Source organism: Salminus brasiliensis, chromosome 21, assembly GCF_030463535.1.
Source record: "Salminus brasiliensis chromosome 21, fSalBra1.hap2, whole genome shotgun sequence".
NCBI classification, from domain to species: domain Eukaryota; kingdom Metazoa; phylum Chordata; class Actinopteri; order Characiformes; family Bryconidae; genus Salminus; species Salminus brasiliensis.
In genome coordinates, this window is record NC_132898.1 from 1,340,892 (window position 1) to 1,363,662 (window position 22,771).

Below are 22,771 nucleotides of genomic sequence, written 5' to 3' on the forward strand. Positions count from 1 at the left end.
TGTTATTAGAACTTCATACTGGATATTAATGTTATTAGAGCTTCATACTGGATATTAATGTTATTAGAACTTCATACTGGATATTAATGTTATTAGAACTTCGTACTGGATACCAGGAGATTCTGGCTGCACCACTACATCCCTACAGCCCTCCCTCCTCCTGTGAGACGTGACCCAGCAGGCTCTGCTCTGCTCCTCCTCAGTTCCTGTTTTCACTTTCTGCATTCAGGCAGGCAAAGCCTGTAAAAGTCGCGGACTGAGGGCGGTGTAAACATTCACCCAGTCCGGAGAGCCAGCCGGACACGACTCTGAGCTGTGTGTGAGAGTGTGTGAGAGTGTGTGTGGAGGTAAGTTCTGTGTTTCTTCACTTTCGCCAGCTGCTAATTCGAGAGTCCATTCCACCTTAAGTCGCTCAGCAGTTCTGCTGCAATATTTAAGGTGGAACGGACAGTTCCAACAAGCTGCCCAGTTCAGCTCTGTGAAGTAGGCCAGTGTTAAAAGACAGCATCTACAGGCTGAATAATACATCATTCACTTAGATAGAAATGAAAATAAATTCTATAAATAATAATCTCTTAATAGCTAAGGTTTCAACTTATTTACAAGTAAACAATTAACTAAACAAACAAAGTCATTGGATCAGTGCTGGAGCTAGTTTTAGATGGTCTTTGATGGTCACAGTGGTTAAAACACTGGTCATCCAGGCAGAAACGTCTCTCATATACTACTGGCAAGCCAACTGTTCAAGCTTGGTCATGATGGTCAACAAGCTTGATCATACTACTTGACTATTTTGATAAAGGTGGTTGACCAGTTTGATGAAATTTGTTCTAATGGTTGACCAGTATGGTCAGGCTGGTCACGCTAGTAATGATTGACGACCAGCATAGTCATACTGGTTGATTGTTTCTGGTTGAGCACGTTGGTCAAGCTGGACATACTGGTCGACCATCTCGATCATGGTCATACTGGTTGGTCATGCTGGTAAAGCAAACCCCAGAAACTCTCACAAAAACATACCCTGGTCTGGTCAAGAGCTAAGCTCCTCAACCAGTTTGAGCAGTTTGAGCAGTCAGGGCTCTTCCCTTCTCTTTTTATCTGACTCTTCCTTCTGCAGACTGACCTCGCTGAATGACGCGGTGATAAGCCCAGCACGTGGCTGTTGAGGTGGAGTGACGGCTGACAGTTGGACAGCGGTTGAGTTCTGCAGGATGGAGGACGCGTACACGGCCTTGTATCAGGAGTTTCTCTGCCTTCAGTCCCTCTGCAAGAAACAAGCTGCAATGCTCCAGAAACTTACTGAGGCGCTGAGAAGACAGCAAGGTACCCTCGAAACCAATGACCTCAAACTATTCCCAGTTTCCCTCGAATCCCAGTATTTTCCAGTCCTCCCAGTTCACCTTTGGTGGAACCGCTTTGGTGGTAAACAGTACCGATTCTTAATATCCTCATATTCTCTCCCTGGAATATGAGGAACACTTTAAGCATTCAGATGGCTCTGTACACAGAATCTGGTCATCCTGGTGGACCACCATGGTCAGTCTGGTCATACTGGTTGCCTAAGCTGGTGTCCTTGTAGACTATATGAATCAGGCAAAGAACCATTTAAGCATTCAGATCATTCAGATCTGTGCACTGGTGAAGCTGGGAATACTGGTTGACCACCATGGTCAGTCTGGTCATATTGTCCGACCAGTTTGCTCGTGGTGGTCAAGCTGCTCAGCTTTGTCGTACTGGCTGATTAGATCGAAGAAGCCATTTAATCAGACGAAAAGAACCATTTAAGCATTCAGATGGGTTTTTCAGTTGGTGAAACTGGTCATACTGGTTGGCCTCCATCATAGTAGTTGACCAGCTTGCTGGCCTGTTTGGTCATACTGGTTGATTAGATCAAAGAGCCATTTAATCAGACGAAAAGAACCATTAACACATTCAGATGGATCTGTGCACTGGTGAAGCTGGTCATACTGATTGACCACCATGGTCAGTCTGGTCATACTGGTTGCCCAAGCTGGTGTCCTTGTAGACTATATAAAGAACCATTTAACCAGGCAAAGAATTGAGCAAAGAACCATTTACACATTCAGATGAATCTGTGCACTGGTGAAGCTGGTCATACTGGTTGACCGCCATGGTCTCGCTGGTCATATTGTCTGACCAGTTTGCTCGTGGTGGTCAAGCTGCTCAGCTTTGTCGTACTGGCTGATTAGATCAAAGAGCCATTTAATCAGACGAAAAGAACCATTTACGCATTCAGATGGATCTGTGTACTGGTCTGGGAAGCTGGTCATACTGGTTGAACACCATGGTGGCCACCATCATAGTACTTGACCAGCTTCCTGGCCTGTTTGGTCATACTTGGTTACCTAGTATACCTGGTTGTTATTGTATTTGAGAACTACTTAATCAGGCAGTGAACCATTGAAAGCATTGAAATGATTCTTTGAGTTCTGTATCGAACCGTTGTCTTGGTTCTAAGAACCCTTGAAGAACCTGAAGCAGTGAAGGCTTCAGTAGAAATAACTGAAAGCTTGGTTTCGTCTGTTTTAGGTGTGGCTCCTCTTTCTAATGGCCACTTCCAAGACTTGGTTTCTATCCCGGTCCAGTGCACAGAAGACGAGGAGACCTTCGCTTATCCTGGTGTTCCTGCAAAAGCAGCTCAGGTGCAGGCTCTCGCACTGCACACTAGAGGTAGGCTGGACTGTGGGTACCGTTTATTTTATACACCTAAGTTGCAGACCAGACATGGGCTAGAGGGGTATAAAGCCCCCCAGCATTGAGCAGTGGAGGAACTGTGTTCTCTGGAATGATGGTGGTGGAGCTCCATCCAGTACTTTTGGGATGAGGTGGGGATGAGGTTGGGGTTGATCATCCAACATCCTGGTCATTCTCCAGAATCTAGTAGAAAGCCTTCTTCCCTGGACAGTTATTTCAACAAAAGCATGATAAACTGAATGAGCAGGTGTCCCAATACTTTTGTCCATATAGTGTACTTGTGAAACTAATTAACCATACCTTTAAAATCTAACCCCTGGGTCTCTTGTTTGTTGTGTTCTAGCTGACGCTAACCTCTCTCCCCTTGCTGGAGCGCTGGACAGACTACAGCTTGGCCCCTCGTGGGGGGAGGCAGGGCCGAACAACCATGATCAAGCAGTGTCGGTGGATTCTCAGAGACAGCAGGGGACACAGCAGACCAGCATAGTGGACGAGTTAAGGGAGGCCGAGCAGCGGTGGCACAGCAGCCAAGCAGCTAAACAGACACGGGTAAAGTCTTTGTTGTCTTTCACTTCCTGTTACGTCTGCTGGAGAACCGACTGACCTTCTAAAAGTGGACTTCCTGGATTCGCCGGCGAGAAGCGAGTAGGAGCTCTGCATTGAGGCCTTGCTTAACATAGGAGCAGTAATGTTGACGAAATTCATTACAATACAAAAACAAATACACCTAAAATACATGTCCAAATGTTTGTGGACACCCCTTCTAATGAATGCATTCAGCTACTATTAACATGAGCTAGAGGGGTATAAAGCCCCCCTCCCCAGCTTTGAGCTGTGGAGCAGTGTTCTCTAGAACAGTGGATGGTGCTCCACTGAGGACTTTTCGGTAGGGTGGTGATCATCCAACATCCTGATCCTCCTCCAGTTGCTCCAACAAAAGCAGGATAAACTGAACGAGCAGGTGTCCCAATACTTTTGTCCATCTAGTGTCAATATTCAAATTGACATTGTAAAAGACTATTTTTAGAACAGGCTTACTCTTAACTTTAGAGAAGCAGAGCTAGTGTTTCTCAGAGTAGCCTCCATGGTCTCGTAGATGGTCCACATATTCGTTCTGTAGATCTTTGGGGTTGTCAGGTACAGCGGCGAGAAAGCGGAAACGTTCGCTGTGAGGTAAAATATCGTCATGTTGCCCACCTGTTAACCCTAACTGTGAGGTGGTTAGGTTGGCACAGAACTGTGGATCATCTGCAGGGCCCATAAGGTCTGGTCCGAGAACCACAGGGTGGAAGAACTACTTCCAACATCCAGGAGAACCCAAGCAAAGCTGTAAAACAGGCCAATTCCAAAACCCCGAAACTGTTACATCACAGACTTGACTTTACACTCCTGTACACATTTACACATTTACACATTTACATAAACCCCGCCCACTAGAGAAAGCCCTTCATCACCTAAAGCTGGGGCCGCAGAGGCTGCTGTTGGGGAATATGGTGCATAAACATCTGGTCTCCTTCTTTGTGTCGCAGAGGCCGTGGTCCTCCTCCTTCATGAACAGTGAGATGCTGAGCCAGGCCGGGGGGATGCTGATGTCACGGGTCACGCTGCAGTCCCAGGTGTGTGAATTCTGCCATGCGGTGTTTCCCGGGCACACCACCACCAAGGGAGAGTTTCTTCGCCATCTTACAACACACACCACCTGAACGGGGCTTCCCTGAGTCCTTAGCCACGACCTGCTGGTGGCCTTTGCGGTGGCAGTAGAAGAGTCTCAGTGATTCTAAAGTTAGGTAGGGTAGTGAGGTACCCGTCCGAGGTGTTGGAGGGTAGATCTGAATTTCTGATATTAGATTTATCATGGCATCTGTTACTTCGGAATCAGACACAGTTTTCCTGAAAATGACTGATTTGTATGTGTGGTCAGTTTTAGGATTTGGTTGATGGACTGTAGCGTAAACAGTAACCTGTATAATTAAACCATACGAAGCCAAAAACTGAAAATTTCTAAGGATTTGTTTTCATATTTAATAAAAAACATTAAAAATGCAAGACCTTGAGCTTGATTGGACTGTATTTGGCTTTCTTCATGCTGCAGTAAAGGACTTGGACCTGCAGGCTGCTGATCTGTTGATGCCTCTGGCACTGACAGTGCACTGTATAGTTCATTACAGTACTAAATTAACAGGTTCTTCGACTCCTAACAATGCTGGAACCCTTTTTGGTGCTACATCGGACCATATATCGGAGATACCGTTTAACTAGACCGAGAACATTTGGAGGTGGAGGAACCTCTTAAGGTGCTTTGAGGGAAACCTCAGGAACCTTTTTCAAGAAACCTTTTATTAAAGGTTCCTCAAAACAGCTTAAGAGGTTTCTTCACAGTTTCAAGCTGAAGAACCTCCAAACGCTCCTCATGAATCCTCACAGCATCAGCCTTTGATGATTTGGGAGGAGAACTCCGAGAACTTTGGCTGGAGTTCAGGTGGCTTCTGCTTCTTCAGGAGAGATAACAGAGAAAAAGGGAGGAGACAGGGTGGCGGAGGGTTGCAAAGACATGTCATGGACATGGGAACAGTGTAGAGATGGTATTCATAGGATATCAGATTGGGAAGAGGGGCTTCGGGCATGTTCGTTCTCCCAAAATGTTTGTTATTTATTATAGAACCATTGAAGAACCACCCAAAAGAACATCAAGTCCCCTGGTTGGACACTGATTTGGACACTGATTTTCTCTTAGAACATCAGCATTCATAAACCTTGACTAGGGGTCCACAAACTTTTGCACTTCTTTGAGTGTGTATTACAAAGCACGGCATGCTTCTTAAAAAGCTGGCCAGTTCTCCACTAGGTGGCGTGAACGCACTACGAAGCCCCATATGCTCAAGCAGTCCAGGGCTAGTGCAGCCAAAGGCATGAGCAAATGCATGTTATATATCACAATATATTTGTCATTAATATTAATACGTTTATTAGTTTATATTTCTTTTGAAAAAGTAGAATTTGATTGAATTCGGTCACGGGTGCGTCAGTGAGGTCGGGTTCTGATGTTGGGTGATCCGTTTTTAACGAATAACATTTTGAATTTTTTAAATATTATATAATTTAACTCAGAATAAAGGGTCAGCTAAAGCTGTATGACCAAAAGTATTTAGACACCCCTTTTAAAGAGTATGGGGTTCACAGAGCTTCTCCATAATCTCCATAGAAAAGCACTGACCAGTAGAACGGGACGCTCGTGAGCACATTTGCCTAAGGTCACCGTGCCCAAAGAGCGTAGGCCCAAGCGTGGGCTGGAGGGGGTGTAACGCCCCCCCCCCCCCCCCCCGGCACTGGGCTGTGGGGTTCTCTGGAGTGATGATGGAGATCTATTCAGTACCTTTGGAGTGAGCCATGTGTCTGAATTCAATCACAGCACTGTTCATCGTTCCAGCATCTATTAGGCTCTAACACCCCTGATTTCTGAAGGAACGCTGGATCAGCAGGTGTCTCTTCTGGGTGCTCTCCCGTAATACTAATACTCATGACTAATGGTATTAAAATCAGGGATTCATCAGCATGATTCAGCGCTCAGCACAACAACACGCAGGCCATTAACATCAGCCCGAGCTTCAGCTTCATAATGCAAAGCATGACTACACATCTGAGAGCGCATTAGCATCCTCTCTGCGCTGCAGTTTGATCATGGTCGTGATGTTCGTACATGCAGCCGGTCCACTCGGGCTATATTTAGCGCTGCGTCTCCTAGCCCATGACGTTGAGGCGGGTCAGGTGTGAATCACTCACGTCACCAGCTTGGCAGAGCCAATAAGAGCGCAGGGAAACACCTGGTGGAGAATGTGGGCGGTGAATCACTGTACGGGAGGGGGCGGGATGCAAACGAAACAGCTCCAGAAACCAACTGCAGTCATGGACCACAAGCATGTGGACGCCGGTTCCTCTAAAATCAAGCCTTTCTTCTACAGTCAAGGGTATTAACAGGGTGTTTGTCTCTGGGTACTGCAGTAACAACGTCCACTCATCTGGACGGCCTTACTGTAAGAGTTGGAACATTGCTGTGTGGAGGGTTTGATTGAATTCGGTCACAAGAGCGTTAGTAAGGTCAGGTGCTGATGTTGGACAGTTAGTTTTAGCAATCCTACTCAACTGAAAGGTTCTGGAATCCTTCAGAACTCTGCAGCTCAAAGCGGGTGGTCCTTAGGCCCCTCTAAGCCCGGTGACCTCAGGGTCATGTCCAGCAGATTCAGAGCATATCGCTCTTTTACCAAAAGTGTTTTTTTTTTTGTCATATTATGTCATTTTATATTACAGAATCAATAATATTTCACAGGACTGCATTACACAGCATGCATCATATGCAAATATATGCAAATATGTGCAAATAAAGCGGATAAAACCACTGGAAATCCTGATGTAGAAGCTATTAAATACTCATCATAGTTGGGTTCCAAGCAGCCCACCATAAAAGTGCTCGTAGTTTTGCGTCACGTCATCAGAAGAGGCGTGTCCTAGTCTTAGTCTTTAAACCAGAAGATCTCACTCTACAGCAGCGCTGGGGGTCACATTCCCAGACTCAGCAGATGTTGTACAGTGTAAAAATCACCGACCTGTGCTGGACTCAGGCCCTCAGTGACCCAACCCTGTTCCAGAGACTACTGTACCTCGAGCACGAGGTTGGCAGACAGGGTTAAAGGTTTCATTTGAGCTTGAATATCCCTGTAAAGTAGCTGAATCAAGCAGTAGAGAGTGTCTGAATACTTCTGACCATGTTGTGTATAAGCAACAAGTAAGAAAAACAAGCAGGAGCCCACCAAAACAATAAAATACCATTTATTGAGAATATTAAAAAATAAATTATCTGATGCCAGTATGATGCCAACAGTGAAGTCTACTATGAGATGAAGTGAGGGCCTTACAATCTACTGCCATTAAGACCTGTTAAATACGAAGGAGTCTCATGAAAATCTCATGTTTTTTTTAACTAACCAAATGACCCCGAAAGTCGACTACAGTTCATGTATGTGTATCGTAGTTTAGTGTATTAGTGTTACAATCATCCACAATTAAACTGAGGGTCAGACAGTACTTTGAATTCAGGCAAAAGCAGGATCACTTTTACCACAACACACTCTAATCCTACGCCTTGATTTCTACACGTGACCGAAGATTAGCACCAGGTACGGAGTTTACTGCTATACTGCGCCATTCAACTAAAGGTACGTCAGTTAGGAGGTTGACGCACGCACTGCTCGCACTGGTGGTCGTTACTGGCGGGACGGAAAGGAAGGGGTGATATGTCGAGCCATTCGAGCCCTAAATGCCACCAGTGATGCGAGTCGTAACTCGGTTTTATCTGGTAAAAACTCAAATTTAATTTACTGATGTGAAACATTTATTTTTATCTAGTAAAAAGTTCGTTTTTCCCGTCAAAAATTACATTTGTACTCTTTTACTAGCAAAAATGTCATTTCAGCTAAATCTGGCTTAGTAAACTATAGTAAAAATTAGTTTTACTAGTAAGAATTTATTACATTATATTTAGTGATATAGAAAAATTGGATATTGTTTTTTAATAAATTTTTTTTTTTATATAATAATTCTTCTTGATATCAAAAATTTATTTTAAGTTAAAATCACAGTTTAAAATCACATGGAAATTGAATTGCTGATATCAAGAAAATAGGATTAAGCTAAATCAGCTTGCCATGGGAATTAGAATTTCTGCTAGTAAAAAATAACTAGATATCTATAATTAGAATTTCTGCTGCTAGTAAAAAAAACTGCATTAGAGCGATGTTAATTAGAATTTTACTAAAAAAAAATAGAAATAAGACAGAAAGCGGAGGCACGGCTTGTACCGCTGCTGGCATTTTAGGCCAAACGGCTCGCTCCAGGGGTGCTGTGTATTTACAGGAGCCGTTCTCGTGCCCTCGTTAAGATTTACATGTTGCATCTGAAGCCGTTTGCTGAATCACAACACCAGAGCGGTGGAACGTAGACTGGAGTTAGGTGATGAAGATGCGTACAGCGGCGTGCAGTTCCAGGCGTCGCAACAGGACTGGGTTGCAACACGTCTTGGGAAAGCGGATGTGAAGAACCTCTGGGGGGTTCCAGTCGTGTGGGACCTGAGTTGAGCAGCAAGGCAAACTGTAGCTCGTGGGTTAAGGGTCGTCTTTGGTGCTTCCGGGACTGCCGCTCCTGTGGGACAGGCCTCGTCTTTCCGACACTCTGCTCTCGATCTCTGCGAGGGGGAGGAGAAGAAATGATTGCGTATATGGACAAAAGTATTGGGACACTTTCTGTTTCTTCTGAAATCAAGGCTCTTAAAAAGAGCTGATCCTGCTTTTGCTGGAGTAACTGTCTCTACTGTCTCTCTAAGACTTTCTACTAGATTTTAGAGCAGCATTGCTGTGAGGATTTGATTGCATTCAAATTCATTGCATTCACTCATTCCCAACTCCCAAACTTCATCTCAAAGTACTGGATGGAGCTCCTCCTCCATCATTCCAGAGAACACAGTTATTCCACTGCTCAACAGCTCAATGCTGGGGTGGATGGGTGGGGTGGGGTGGGGGGGTTATACCCCTTTCTAGCCCATAGGTTCAATAGGTTTAGCTGCTCCAGAGAGTCCTATTCTATTGGCAGTGCTTCTCTACAGGGAGTTCTCCACTACAGTAGCTAAATGCATTCATTTGATGGGGTGTCCACAAATATTTGGACATATACTGCGTGTGTATGCGTATGTATATATGGTAATATATAAAAATTGTGTTTGAAACTACATGTTTTTTGAATAAGGCACAGCAGGTCAACACAAAGCATCCAATCAGAGCACGGATCATTTACATATATCCGTCTTAAAGGTCTGAGAGAGTCATTCTAAGGGATAAATAAGGGATAAATAGAGGTTCTGTAAACGGTCATGTGATTATGAATTATGACTGTTTTGGGTTCATAAGCCCAGGACTGGACTGGACTCTACTGGATTGGACTGGACTGGGAACGGTAGCCTATGTGTGCCGTATCACCTGAGTGATTTGCATACAGTGGATATTGGTCTGTTTGGGTGTGGCATCAGTTTAGGCCCGTGAGGAGGGTGGAGGTGAAGATTTAGGAAGGAGAAGCTCAGGCTCAGGTTCTGAACAGTATTAGAGTCAGAAGAAGAGCCCAGTGCCGGGTCGGCCTGCTGTGATGTTAGTGGACTGAGGGAAAGAAAGGCTGTCTGTCAAAGTTTAGCGCTTTCTTTTTTTTTAACACTTTGGTGAATCGACACCCGACAAAAGCCAAAAAGGATGAGGGAGGGAGGGAGGGAGGGTGAGAGAGGCAGGATGAGTGACTTCTGAGCAAGAAGAAGTGTTAGAGAGCGAAATGCGAGCTGAAAAAGTTGCAGACACTTTAGTGAGCTGACTTTTTTCTCATTAAGTACGAGGAGAGAGAGAAGAGCGCGAGCGAGCGAGAGAGAGAGAAATAAAAGAGACTGCACCCTTTCCCAGCCCACGTGTTTTATTTTTACTCCGTCTTTCTATGAGTCAATGCGACGCCCTTCTCACTCCCTCCCACTCGCTCGCCCCCACTCTCTCTCAATCCATCCATCCCGCCCTCCACTCACACATTCTCACAGGCTTTGACGTCAGAGAGGGAGGGGGGAGCTCCAATTTACCGCCCCCACACTACTTCCTGTGGCCCCATCCACCCATACATCTCTCTCTCTCTCTCTCTCTTTCTCTCTCTCCCTCCCTCGGCTGCTTCCTCTCCTGCATGATCCCTCACGGCGAGAGTCCTTTACAGGGACGTTTGCGTCTGAAAGGACTTTGTAAAACTACAGTCTTTGTGAGAGCACCGCTGTCCCAAAACCTTGAGATTAACCCCCGCTTTACTCCCTATTCCACTGCCCCCCTCTGCCTCGGCCCCTCAGGGTGTCTCAGATCAGCCCAAATGAGTCCACTCTACTGTTAGAGGCGGAGGATCAGCCTGGACGGGGGCTGATATCAGCAGCAAGAGCTGGATGGGACGACAGAAGGGAAAGTAATGAATCCAGTCTGATATAGAGAACTGATAGCGAGGTGGGCAATTAACGATATTGTATCGTATTGTGATAAATTAATTAATCATTATCGCTGCCTTTCTCACTCGTACGCACAAAACAAGCGGGCCGAGACCACCTGAACAGGTTCTAAACGGTTGAAGTACAAACAGGACGTGCTTCACATGATGGCTGGAAGATGTTATACGAGGTTCTGGCAGCTTCAGTTGAGCATGAGCTTGGGGTCACTCCTGCCTGCCGGTCCACCGATACCATGTCAGCCACATCTACCCACTACCTGCCCATGTTCCTGTGCTTTAACTCCTTCTGTCTGACACTTTAGTTAAGGGGGCTGTGTCCCAAACCACACACTACCTCACTCACTACACTAGTTTCAGCAGCAGTGTAGCTGCCTCAGTGGAGTAAAGACATAAAGACTTTGGGGACGCAGCCAAAGTCACGGTATGTTGAGCGGGAGGGTGGGCGGCTTAGAGTCCAAGCCAGCCCCCCCCCCCTTCTTTCCTTATTGTGGAATAAAAAGCATATTTACTTTCAGCTCCAAAGGGCCTGCATGAGTAGCCCAACGGAGAACCTCACATATGAATCTCCACCAGAATCAGTGATGGGGCCAGGAGGGGTTAAACATAGCCCACATCTGAGCAGTACTACCATCTAGGCCCCATGTGAGATTAAGGTGGGCCGGCACGATGGGGCCCATTTGGGAAGCCCAACTGAGACTCAGTAACAAACATGTACAAACCCACACAGAGCTGTACGGCCCATGCCCACCTGGAATCCACCTAGCCCACGTTCCTGTTGTCTGGGCCAGGACTGGAATTGCCCACCCTGGTCTAGCTTGTACATTTAGTGAGAATGCGACCGGTAGAGTGGAATATAACGGCAATCCTGCATCAAAGTAGAGTAGAGTAGTAGAGTTTTAGCATGTGTGAAATCTGAGGTTGATTAGGAGGACCAGGCTGCTTGTGACGCGGTGCGTTTACTGCATCAGGTGTAAAATGGCCTTACTTCTACTACTGGTAGATGCTGTCAACAAGTATCAGCGAGTAGTCCAGCTCATCTTCCATATAAAGAGAACCGAGAAGGGAGGGGCTGCTCGCTCCTCTTTACTCTCACAGACTGAGCCCAGATAGCACTGTGCCGAGGTCCAGCACAGGTATTCATTTTAGTGACCAATAAACAGAAATTTGGTTCATTTAATATCTGGGTTCATTTGTTATATTTTGTTTTACAAAGTTACTAAAATAATGATTACGTCAATCCTGATGTCTTAAGTCTCTCCCAGACGGTCAGGTATATGGTTTATTAATTCAACAGTGGTATCGGATCGGTATTGGGTATCGGCCGATACTCAAAGTTCATGTATCGGTATCTGTATCGGAACAGAAAAGGATGGATCGGTGCATCCATACTGCCACCTGTGTTCTCAGAGGGTGGTGTAGTCAAAACGCCAACGTTACTGCCAAGGTTAAAAATGCCAGAGATTAACGGGAAAGGGAAAGTATTGATATGGGAGGACAGTGAAGGAGAAGGGTAAATACAGAGAATCCTGGGAAATCCTGGGAGGGTTGTCACTGGGGCCTCGAATGGTTCAGCTGTCTATTGCACTGCCATTATGGCCCAAGGGTCGCAAGTTCGAATCCCGAGCCATGCCGCTTTGGCATCCGGAGTCGGAGTCGGAGTGAGCACAGCTGGCCACAGATGGCGCTGTTTCCCCTCATTACTCTTAAGCAATGTTGGCCGTCTGTTGGGGCCCTGGCACTTTCCCCTGAGCATGTCAGCTGGCCTTGCATGTATTGGAGGAGACGTGTAAAGTTCTTACCCTCCGTGTGTCGGGAGCATTGCTAGTGCTGGGGGAAGCTACGAACGGGTGGGCAGCTTCCTATGTTGGCTCCTCCCCCTCCGCTACTGCCTCTAGTACATCATGGGTATCAACAGTACGCTACATTTCATTTTACCCTTCAGAATGACCTCGATTTGAGACCTAGTGCCCCTCTACTGGCAGGAACTCGATATAACAGACCTGCTAGGATTCACATTTCACAATTTCGTGAACCAAATGAAGCTAATATCGTAGATCAGAGTTCTGGTATTCACCTGAAGTCTGTCTCTTCTCTGAACCTAGGCTGACCTTGCCCACGTGGTCACGGGACACCATTCTAGCCAATCGTAGGCCCTCGTCCATGAGCGTTTGTTGCATGAGCTGGCGACTCCAGTTGACAGGGCCAATGGTGTCCGTGAGGGGGCGGGGGGATGAGGAAGGGTGCAACTGTGGGCCTATATCTATTAAGACACACACAGACACAACATGATCATTCTCCAGCAGGTCCTGCACAGCAGCCTGGTGATTCACAGCAACACAGAATGCAGGACGATGACATATGAGAGTGTGGTGCTGCAGAGCAGCGGAGAGCACATCGGTCAGATGTTTACTCAGTGGCATTGGCAAGCGAAGAAGTGCGTGACGGATTTTTACCTTGGGTTAAACTGTCGAGACTCTCTCCTGAGAGGCTGTCGTCATCTGCCGCTGTCCTAAGGTTGCCGTGGGTTACTGCTTCTGAGCCTCTCGACCCACGGATGGGGTTAGCGACGTCTGAGTCTGTGATCTGGAGAGAAAGGATGCACATTAATAATCCCAGGCCTCCTATTATACTATTAATCATCTGGAAATGATATTATTTGTAAGTACATTTATACGTAAGTTACTTTATATGGACAAAAGTATTGGGACACCTGCCCTTTTATTGTTCCTTCGGAAATCAAGGCTATTAAAAAGAGTCAATCCTGCTTTTGTTGGAGTAACTGTCTCTACTGTCCAGAGAAGAAGGCTTTCTACTAGATTTTGGAAGATTTAGGATTAGCATTGCTGTGAGGATTTGATTGCATTCAGCGATCAGCATGTTAGTGAGGTCAGGACGTTGGACCTCACTCATCCTCATCCAAAAGTACTGGATGGAGCTCCACCACCATCCATCATTCTAGAGAACACAGCTCTTCCACTGCTCCACAGCTCCTCAATGCTGGGGGGCTTCATACCCCTCTACTAGTCCACGCCTGGCATTAGGCAGCATGGTGCCAATAGGGTCATGATGTCGATCTGCTCCAGAGAGTCCTATTCTATTAGCTGAATTAGTCGTTAGTGTGTCTTGCTATCAGGTCAGCAAGGCTCATAGACAACTACGTACTCTACTCTGAATGGAGTTATGAAATAATAACATAACTACGAGAGGGTGACCATGCCTGAAGCTCCTCCTCCTTCCTTCTTCCTTCTGTGTCCCCTTCTATAACTCTGTCCCACCCTTGTCTGGCCTTCAAGCCTCAACCCAGCCCAAGTTCTCCCCTCTGCTACAATCATACGTCCTCTTCCCATTTCACAATCACCGTTGAAGGCATGGTCTGAACTCAGTAAAGACAGTTTAATGTAAGTGGGTAAGAAGCTGTGGCCACTGTTATTCGTGTGGGTGGAAATGTTGATGGAAACAGAATGTAATTCCCCTCTGAGTTCTTCAGTATAGTCAGAGTAAAACCAACCAACAGGTCTCTCATAATAATCATAATACAGATATTCTGAACTTCTGAAGCTCTGAACAAGTTCTGTAAACACACCGACCTCCAGCTTGATTCTCTTTGGAGCCGCACTGTCAGTACAGGACGCAGTACAGTCCTCAGGGTTGGTCCTAAGATGGCACAGAGAGAACGAACAGAGGAATGAACAGCACAGAAACGCACTGATTTACTCATCATCATCATCATACTCATCATTATATTTCACTCCTCAGTTATTTTAATCTGTTTTCCCTTTGTTTTTAACATCTGCTTTCACTGTGAGGACAAAGGCCGGGGTCCTGACCTGGTGTGTTTGAGCGTTGAGGTGTAGGCACATTCTCTCGCGACCTGCCGAGCCAGTGAGAACAGCTCGACTCGTCTTAACAACAGGGCATTGTCCCGGATACAGAACTGGGCAGCTGCTTCGTTGATGATCATCTAAGCAGGAAGACACAGGCAAGGCCATTAAGCTATCAGTGCTGATACACCCTGCCGCTGTATGCACCACATTTGCCAAGAAACACACATTAGCCCTTTATATAGAATCTACAGAGCCCTTAAGGTGACAGGGTGGTTGTTTTTAATAAGGTGTGGCCACAAGATAATATACTAAGGCCACAAGATAATATATCATTTTGTGACCACAATATAGCTCATGGCATCAATACATTATTTTGTGGCCACTAGAAACGTAATTTGTGGCCTCAACATATTATATTGTGGTCTCAATATATTATCTCATGGTCTCAATATACTATCTTGTGGTCTCAACATATTATTTTGTGGCCTCAACATATTATATTGTGGTCTGAATATATTATCTCATGGTTTCAATATACTATCTTGTGGTCTCAACATATTATCGTGTAGTTTTAACATATCTTGTGGTCTCAACATATTATCATGTAGTTTTAACATATCTTGTGGTCTCAACATATTATCTTGTAGTCTCAACATATTATCATGTAGTTTTAACATATCTTGTGGTCTCAACATATTATCTTGTAGTCTCAACATATTATCATGTAGTTTTAACATATCTTGTGGTCTCAACATATTATCTTGTAGTTTTAACATATCTTGTGGTCTCAACATATTATCTTGTGGTCTCAACATATCTTGTGGACTTATATAGTATATTATTTTGTGGTCTTAATATATTATCTCATGGTCTCAATATATTATCTCATTATCACATGGTCTCAATATTATCTCATGGTCTCAATATATTATCTTGTGCCCTCAATATATTATCTCATGGTGTATAAACATATTATCGTGTAGTCTCAACATATCTCGTGCCCTCAATATATTATCTCATGGTGTATAAACATATTATCGTGTAGTCTCAACATATCTTGTGCCCTCAATATATTATCTCATGGTGTATAAACATATTATCGTGTAGTCTCAACATATCTTGTGCCCTCAATATATTATCTCATGGTGTATAAACATATTATCGTGTAGTCTCAACATATCTCGTGGACTCAATATATTATCTTGTGGCAACATATTATCTTGTCTCAATATATTATCTCAAAGTCTCTTATATTATATTATCTTTAATATGCCACACCCACTTTGTCACCATAGAAGCTCTGTAATAAACTAGGGGCTTATTACTCAGTTATTAACTAGTATAAATAGTTATGGCACACAAGCCTATAGAGTTAATAATATTCAAATCTGAATATAAATGTCATTTTAAAATATTATTATTTATTTGTTCATATAATGATGTATCCGGTACATAAACATTTCTAAAATGTAGAAATTAGGACTAAACGCACTTGGATCAGCCTTACGGAGAATTATAAGCTTTATTTCTACAGGGCTCCAAATGCAGTGATGATGCTGATATTTTAGACCAGCGCCACCTAAACAGCCACTCAGACTGCGCTCCAGTGTTTTCCTACCCTCTATACCTTTACGCAACCACATCACAAGCCTTATCTCAGCACCGCTCTGGCAGGTCCTCTGAGACTGCCGGAGCATATGGCAGGTTGGTGGAGTTGAAACGCCCCGCAGTAACTCGCAGTTCCCCAAACTCTCCTCTCCTCTCATCTCCCCCGGCTTACGTACCTCGTGATGGGTCAGCTGCTTGCCCTCTCTCCTCTTGGAGTCGAAGCGTCCGTAGATGAGGCTGTACTTGCGGATCTCCTCCTCTTTACTCTTGTCGTGTGGCTCCAGGTTGAAGATGTGGCCCACAGTCTTGGCCATCTTCTTGTTCAGCCTCAGCAAAGTCTTCACCTCGCCTGGGTCGGCCTGTGGCATCGTCCTGAGCAGCCTGTCCACGCTCTCGCCCACGGCCCTTACCGTCTCTGGGTCCAGCTGACCGCCCGGCCATGGAGAGGCTGTGGTGGATGAGGAGGAGGATGAGGAAGAGGTGGGTGGCGTTGAGAGGCCAATGGGACGAGAGTGAACCGTGAGAGGCAAAGGGGGGCTGGGCTGGTCCTCGTCGGCTCCCACACTTCCATCTGGGTCTGGGCTGAGCCAGTGAGGCTCCATGGGGCTCAGCTTGTCCCTGTACAGATGATCAGGTGGTAGCGGTGAAGCCTGAGAGCAGGGGCTTCTAGGACTTCCGTTGTCTCGTAACGGCGTGAGACAGGCTCCTTGATCTTCTCGGTCACAGGGGGACCCCGGTTGACCGTTGCTCAAGGACTTTCTCGACCCTGTGACGCCAGGTCCTCCGGCGCCACTGCTGTCTATCTTAAAGAGTGGGATTCCTCCAGGAGCCACATTGGTGGCCAGGGGCTGGTTGAAGACCGTAGGGTTGGCAGCCCAGTCCCGGAGGGCCTTCTGAAGGCGGCGGACGTGCAGGGGCTTCGTGGCCATGCCTACGAGAGCCATGATTTCCAGGAACTCCTCTTCGCCCGCCTCGCACAGCTGCTGCACATCATCGCCGCCCTGCTGGATGAAGGTGTCGTAGTACATCAGGAGGTTGGCCCGCTGCAAGACCCGGTACAGCTGCAGCTCGCCTAGCGTCCGCGGCAGCGACATCCTGGGTGGCTACAGCTGAATGGAAGGGTTGGTGATGAGGACAGACCATAAGCATGATGTAAAAATCAGAAAATCAGCAAAGAAAGTGAATTCTGATGAAACATCAGCTGGTAAATTGCAGAAAGTATAAACAGTTGAAGTGCTTTCATGAGATTTCACATGAATCTAGCCCCAGCCCCTAGCCCTAGAGACAAATTCCAAAGAATTGGCAAACATGAGGCCATAACACTACTAATAAACACAGTGTGGGTGTGTGTAAGTAAAATATTTATCAGGAACGTATGAATTTCCCTCGCACCTTAAAATAACAGAACCATAACGCTTAAAGCAGAAATCTGGTTGTTTTTCCATCTTTTCTGCTTAATTTAATGGTTGTGATGCAAACAAAGGAATTCAGGGTGTTTTCATGAGGAATGCTCCGTTCTAGAGAAGCTTACCGACTCGTGTTTCTTTACAGTGGTGGTGAACGGAACCAGATGTTGGCCACCAAGACTACGACTTCACTGTTCAATCGGCTGTAGCTAGTTTGTAGAGGCTAGAGTCCAAAAGATCACTCTTAGCTTAGATGCCACTAAATACAGAAGTCAGTATGGAGACCACAATACTCTACACACACTGAGTCCTCTCAGAAGAGGAGGGTCTTCAGTCTGGGTTTGAGGACAGCGAGCGTTGGACTGCTCGTCTTCCGTGGATCTCAAAGGATGCCGGGTCAAGAGGTCCACCGGTGAACCCACACAGTCCCCCCCATCTTAGCTCCCCAAGACGCTAGCAATGCTTCCGACAGTAGGAGGCAGCCGACACGCTCTGAGGAAAGCGCTGGGTCCCCAGCTCCACCCCGCCAGGTAACAGACGCCTGTGCCGGCCAACATCGCTTAAGAATCATGAGAGAGCGGGGGAGAGAGCGCCATCTACCCACCCGGGGATAAAGCACGGACAACTGTGCTCTCTCAGACTCCGGCTGCTTATGGCAAGGCGGCAGAGTATTAGATCATGTCTTCTAAGTTTTAGATGGATACTGATGATGATAGAAATCCGTATTTTTGGGGACTAATTTGTCAAACAACGCCCTGCAGCATGTATCCCTCCACCATTTTAATGATCTGGTTCTAAAAGCAGGTTCTAGAGCCGAGCTCTTCTCAGAACTCTGGTAGAACAGTGTCTCAGGCATCAGGCAGCGTCTTCATCACCATTAGGTGAAGAACTTTCTGTGAGGAGCTTTTATTAGAGCTTCAGACGTCTGCTTCCCTTTACCTCCACTGTAGAACCACAGCTCTGACAATTCGGTTAGTTTCTCAAAAATGGAGCGTCTTACACCCAACCCCTCCAAACCCCACTCTGAATGAATCTGAATTCATTGTTTAATTATGCAGAAACCTGGATCAGTCCATGGAATTCAACCTTTAGGTCTACAACTGGTGAATCTACCCTGAACCACCTTTAACATTTTGTGTGTGTGGGCTCAGGTGGTAAATTCCAAGGAACTGGCAATCATGAGACCATGACACTGTTGTAACAGCACAGCGTGGGTGCATGTAGGTTAAATATTCATCAGGACTGTATAGGTTCCCCTATAGATCCTAAAATAACAGATCTATTTTTATTCTATTAGATGACCATAATAACAACATTTAAATCAGAGGCCAACAATAATGCTAATCAATCAAAATGCCATAAGTTCCATAAGTTATAATGTTAAATCAATTAAATCACTCTGTTTTTCACTTGTATGTTTGTTTATTATTAATTTTGTTTAGTATTGTTAGTGGTAGTTTACTGTACTACTAATAGAAAGTGTGCATTTCTACATGCCCACCTCCTCAGCAGGTGTGTGTGTGTGTGTGTGTGTGTGCTTGGCCCTGATCGTAACATGAGGAAGATGCACAGTATCCAAAGCAGCTTGGTTTATAAATGTCACGTATGATGATGATATTAAGTGATATTGCACGGTAGAGTCTGACTGTCGGCGAATTCCTCCTGTGCTTGTCCTCCAATAACACACAAGCTATTAACCCTAGTGAAGCATATACCGCTTACTAAATTAATAAAACTGAAGGTATAAAGCTCGGTGCTGTTAACAAGAGCATGAGCCCACCCTGCTCAAATCAAAAAAACTTCCATTAGAAACAGAAAGGTGGAAAGTGCAAAAGGTCAACGGCATAATTCATAAATAATAATAATAATAATAGATATGTCATTATTACATTATTGATCACTCCATATAAATCACGTATAATTACCTTATTGTTATTATATCATTATTTATGGATCTAATTGTACAGTTCTGGTCTTCCCCATGTGGGGTGCAGTGCCACTAGTCGTCGCTGGTTAAACCCAGGGGGTAGGGGGTAGGGTTAGGGGGTAGGGGGTAGGGTTAGGGGGTAGGGGGTAGGGTTAGGGTAGGGGGTAGGGGGTAGGGTTAGGGGGTAGGGGGTAGGGGTAGGGTTAGGGGGTAGGGTTAGGGGGTAGGGGGTAGGGTTAGGGGGTAGGGGGTAGGGGTAGGGTTAGGGGGTAGGGGGTAGGGGTAGGGTTAGGGGGTAGGGGGTAGGGGGTAGGGTTAAGTTAGAGGACCAGGTTTAGCTCAGTACTGCCCAGACTGGTGGAAAGCTCTGAAAATACAGAGAGCTCCACTCCAGACTTTGCTCAAGTGTGGTCGCCGAGTGTGTGCTCCACTCACCCTGCAGGGTTCAGCGCTTGAACGTCGAGGCGAGTCCCACAGCTCCTGCCTGCTGGCGCGGCTCCTCTGCCCGTCTCTCTCTGGCTCGTGCGGATTCGCCCACCTTCAGCAGCTCTCCTCTGTGAGACCGGCGCTGCTTACACAAAGCCTTCCCATCCCAGCCTGCCGACCCCCTGAATGAGCCACTTATAATAATAAGCCCAAAAACGTCCCCTGAATGTTCAGCTGAGGGGCTTTAACATGTTCAGTCCAGTGAAGGGTGCGCTCCTTTCAGCCTCCCGGTCCCTGCTCGCCTGCCTCGCCTGCCTCGCCTGCCTCGCCTGCCTCCCCTGCCAGTGCTGCTGTGTTGTTAATGACAGTCTTTTCGCTGGCGGTGTGGGCGCGAGAAATCTGTGGGCGGACTGCGGCACGCCATCTGACCGAAAAAGAGCTTTCCTCTCCCGGCTAAGGCGCCTCTCAACCGGGGGGGTGGGGGTGGTTGTGCGGATGGGGTTTCACGGCGTCGTTTTTGGTTCAATTTCCACCCGTTTCCGGACGGGGTCTCACGTAAATATCTACGTTTACTGGAATCGATTTTTTTTTTTTTAGTATTATTATATTAAAACTATTATTTTTTATTAATATGTCGCGTTTTATGTCCTTCAGTTCACTACTAATATGATCATAATCATAATATCAGCTGCTATCGCAAATAAATCAATAAGGGATGCTGTTGCTAACGCTGGAACGTTTTCCAACCCGTTTTCAGACAAGACAAACCCCGCCCCCACAGCCTATTGTGCTCTATCATTGGCTACCAGTTCGAATCCGTCGTAGAAAACGGAACGCCAGCCAATCGTAGCGCGGGACAGTGGACGACGCCAGCCAATTCCAGCGCGCGTAGGGAGGGGCTTGTCGGAATACGGGTGGGAAACGAAATAGCGCCCGAGGAAACGCCTCCGTGGGTGGAAGCTCGAGTTCTTTCCGACTGCTATAAGATTCCACGCGTGACGCAGGTTCGACCGGTGGGATTCCCCCGTGATGTCAATCTGGTCTGAGTGTAATGAAGCGGGCTGTGGCTTTGTAGCACACGACGACGATCATTTTTGACTGAGTTGTTTGGGATTGCCCAGCAAAATAAGCAAAACAAAGCCCAGCAATTAAAGCTGATAATCGAAAAAAAAAAAACGTTAAAGGTGAAATCCACCAATATTTAGAATATTAATGTTTTATTAAGTTATTAAGATGTAAACAACTTTATTACATTGTTTTTGATGTGAAATGCTCCGTTCAAGAGAACTGTGCCAACTCTGAATGGCTCACAGTGGTGGTGAATGAAACCAGACATCTGAACCGCTACAAATCCAATCCAATCCAATCTAATCTAATTTTATTTGTCACATACATAGTAATACACAGTATAACTTGCAGTGAAATGCTTTTTTTGACAGTCTGCCCACATCAAAGCTATTCAATAAAGATCTAAATTTAAACTTAAACTAAACCTTAACTTAATGAAATAAAGTGCAAAAGTGCAAAAAAATATTTTTTTAATAAAATATAAAAATATGAACATATAGAAATATAAGAAGCAAAAAACTCCAAACACCAAATGTTACAAATACACTGCCTGAAGTCTAAGATAGTTTTACAAACATATTTACAGTAAAACTGTACAAATGTATTTTTAAAACACATCCATAGCAGAAACCTAAAACAATTTTTTTTTATGTAATATTACTTATAGGGTCACTGGTGGGTTGGGATAGTAAAAAAGAAAAGGGCTATATTTGTGTTGAAGTCAATGTGGGCAGCATCTCACTTGGCCCACTTTGTTCACATCTCAGCCAACTGAATAATGCAGAAATCAGCCTGGAAGTCCTTTTTTAAACGTATGCCCACACAGATGGTAGGCCGCCAACTACAGAGGGGCATTGGGCCATTCACCCTTTCAAAAGCGAAAGAAAGGGGGCAAAACCCTGCAACCAAGCTAGAGAAAAGCCATGACTGTGAAACTGCTATATCAGTCTGAAAATCCCAGTGAAAACGTATTGAACAGTTGGAAAACATAATGGATGTTCAGCCGCAGGGTCGACTACACGCGTCCAAGATATTTAAAGGCACTTCAAAAATGCAGTCATGGGTGGAAATGATCAATTCACAGGGTGTTATTTTGAGAAACGACGGTGAAGAGGTTTAATACTTCAGAGAGAAGAAAATGAAAATATGTATAGTATTAAATAGCTGGCAACCCAGGGACAGATACACTGTTCAAAATGCGTTTCTAAATGGTCTAAAAATACTGTTTTGACAATGGCAATAACAATATTCATTAGTATTATGACCTGATTTATAATATATATAATTTATTGCCTACAAAAATGTAGACCGTCAGTTTATTTACATTGATTTAACACCCAAATGTTAGCTAGGGATTATTCCTAGTTTCTCCCTTTTACAATGAAAACGCAGAATTTGTAATAATGATAAAATAATTCTTATTGTTTTTATTCTTCTTCTAAAAAATATCTTCTAATTGACTTTCTGATGGCAAACATCAACATGCTATCTAGCTAAGATGCTAAAATACAAGTCCTACTAGTAAAAGCAGTTCCTGTGATGTTAGAAGTCGATTTACTTGTTTTATTTATATTAAAACACTTCAGATGTAAAAATAAAACATTTAAAAAATATTAATAAAACGACTGTTATGTTAAACGAACACTTTATATGTTCAAAGATATCAAGAATTAGCCACCATAACAAGATTAAATTATTCACATTTGTAGATTAGATCAGAAATGTTCAGATTTATGTCC

At 45.1% G+C, this 22,771-nt stretch overlaps 3 protein-coding genes across 6 annotated transcripts in view; 2 read left to right on the forward strand and 1 right to left on the reverse strand.

The window, feature by feature from the left end:
- Positions 1–188: 188 nt before the first annotated feature.
- On the forward strand, positions 189–8,164 carry LOC140543343 (uncharacterized). Of its 2 annotated transcripts, none has more exons than XM_072666444.1 (5): positions 189–347; positions 1,118–1,323; positions 2,551–2,703; positions 3,059–3,264; positions 4,245–8,164. In XM_072666444.1, exons 2-5 carry the CDS (start codon positions 1,212–1,214, stop codon positions 4,416–4,418), a joined length of 645 nt encoding a protein of 214 aa, XP_072522545.1. In that variant the 5' UTR covers positions 189–347; positions 1,118–1,211; the 3' UTR covers positions 4,419–8,164. The 2 variants fall into 2 exon arrangements, with proteins under 2 accessions (XP_072522545.1, XP_072522546.1); XM_072666445.1 differs by having other exon boundaries at positions 2,551–2,691; positions 4,245–8,160.
- Positions 7,524–20,421, reverse strand: nab2 (NGFI-A binding protein 2 (EGR1 binding protein 2)). Of its 3 annotated transcripts, none has more exons than XM_072666442.1 (7): positions 19,974–20,421; positions 16,382–17,308; positions 14,601–14,734; positions 14,361–14,427; positions 13,227–13,356; positions 12,848–13,033; positions 7,524–8,950 (listed from the first exon to the last, which is right to left on the reverse strand). In XM_072666442.1, the coding sequence occupies exons 2-7, from the start codon at positions 17,297–17,299 to the stop codon at positions 8,871–8,873; spliced, it is 1,515 nt and encodes a 504-aa protein (XP_072522543.1). In that variant the 5' UTR covers positions 17,300–17,308; positions 19,974–20,421; the 3' UTR covers positions 7,524–8,870. The 3 variants fall into 3 exon arrangements, with proteins under 3 accessions (XP_072522543.1, XP_072522542.1, XP_072522544.1); XM_072666441.1 differs by having other exon boundaries at positions 16,382–17,314; XM_072666443.1 differs by lacking the exon at positions 12,848–13,033 and having other exon boundaries at positions 16,382–17,314.
- dnajc14 (DnaJ (Hsp40) homolog, subfamily C, member 14) overlaps positions 11,123–22,771 on the forward strand; it is a 21,789-nt gene continuing 10,140 nt past the window's right edge. The window contains exon 1 of the mRNA XM_072666439.1: positions 11,123–14,752. The gene's annotated coding sequence lies outside the window, so the exon portion shown is untranslated. The remainder of the gene's footprint in view (positions 14,753–22,771) is intronic.

What these genes read in the sequence shown, in the direction of transcription:
- nab2 (XM_072666442.1), bottom strand. Translation starts at nt 17,299, where the DNA reads ATGTCGCTGCCGCGGACGCTAGGCGAGCTGCAGCTGTACCGGGTCTTG. An exon ending in AGCAGCTGACCCATCACGAG is followed by an intron (nt 14,735 to 16,381) that starts GTACGTAAGCCG and finishes CTTCCTGCTTAG; the next exon opens with ATGATCATCAACGAAGCAGC. An exon ending in AGAGAAGAGACAGACTTCAG is followed by an intron (nt 8,951 to 12,847) that starts GTGAATACCAGA and finishes TCCCCCTCGCAG; the next exon opens with AGATCGAGAGCAGAGTGTCG.
- LOC140543343 (XM_072666444.1), top strand. Translation starts at nt 1,212, where the DNA reads ATGGAGGACGCGTACACGGCCTTGTATCAGGAGTTTCTCTGCCTTCAG. An exon ending in GGCGCTGAGAAGACAGCAAG is followed by an intron (nt 1,324 to 2,550) that starts GTACCCTCGAAA and finishes CGTCTGTTTTAG; the next exon opens with GTGTGGCTCCTCTTTCTAAT. An exon ending in AAGCAGCTAAACAGACACGG is followed by an intron (nt 3,265 to 4,244) that starts GTAAAGTCTTTG and finishes TTTGTGTCGCAG; the next exon opens with AGGCCGTGGTCCTCCTCCTT.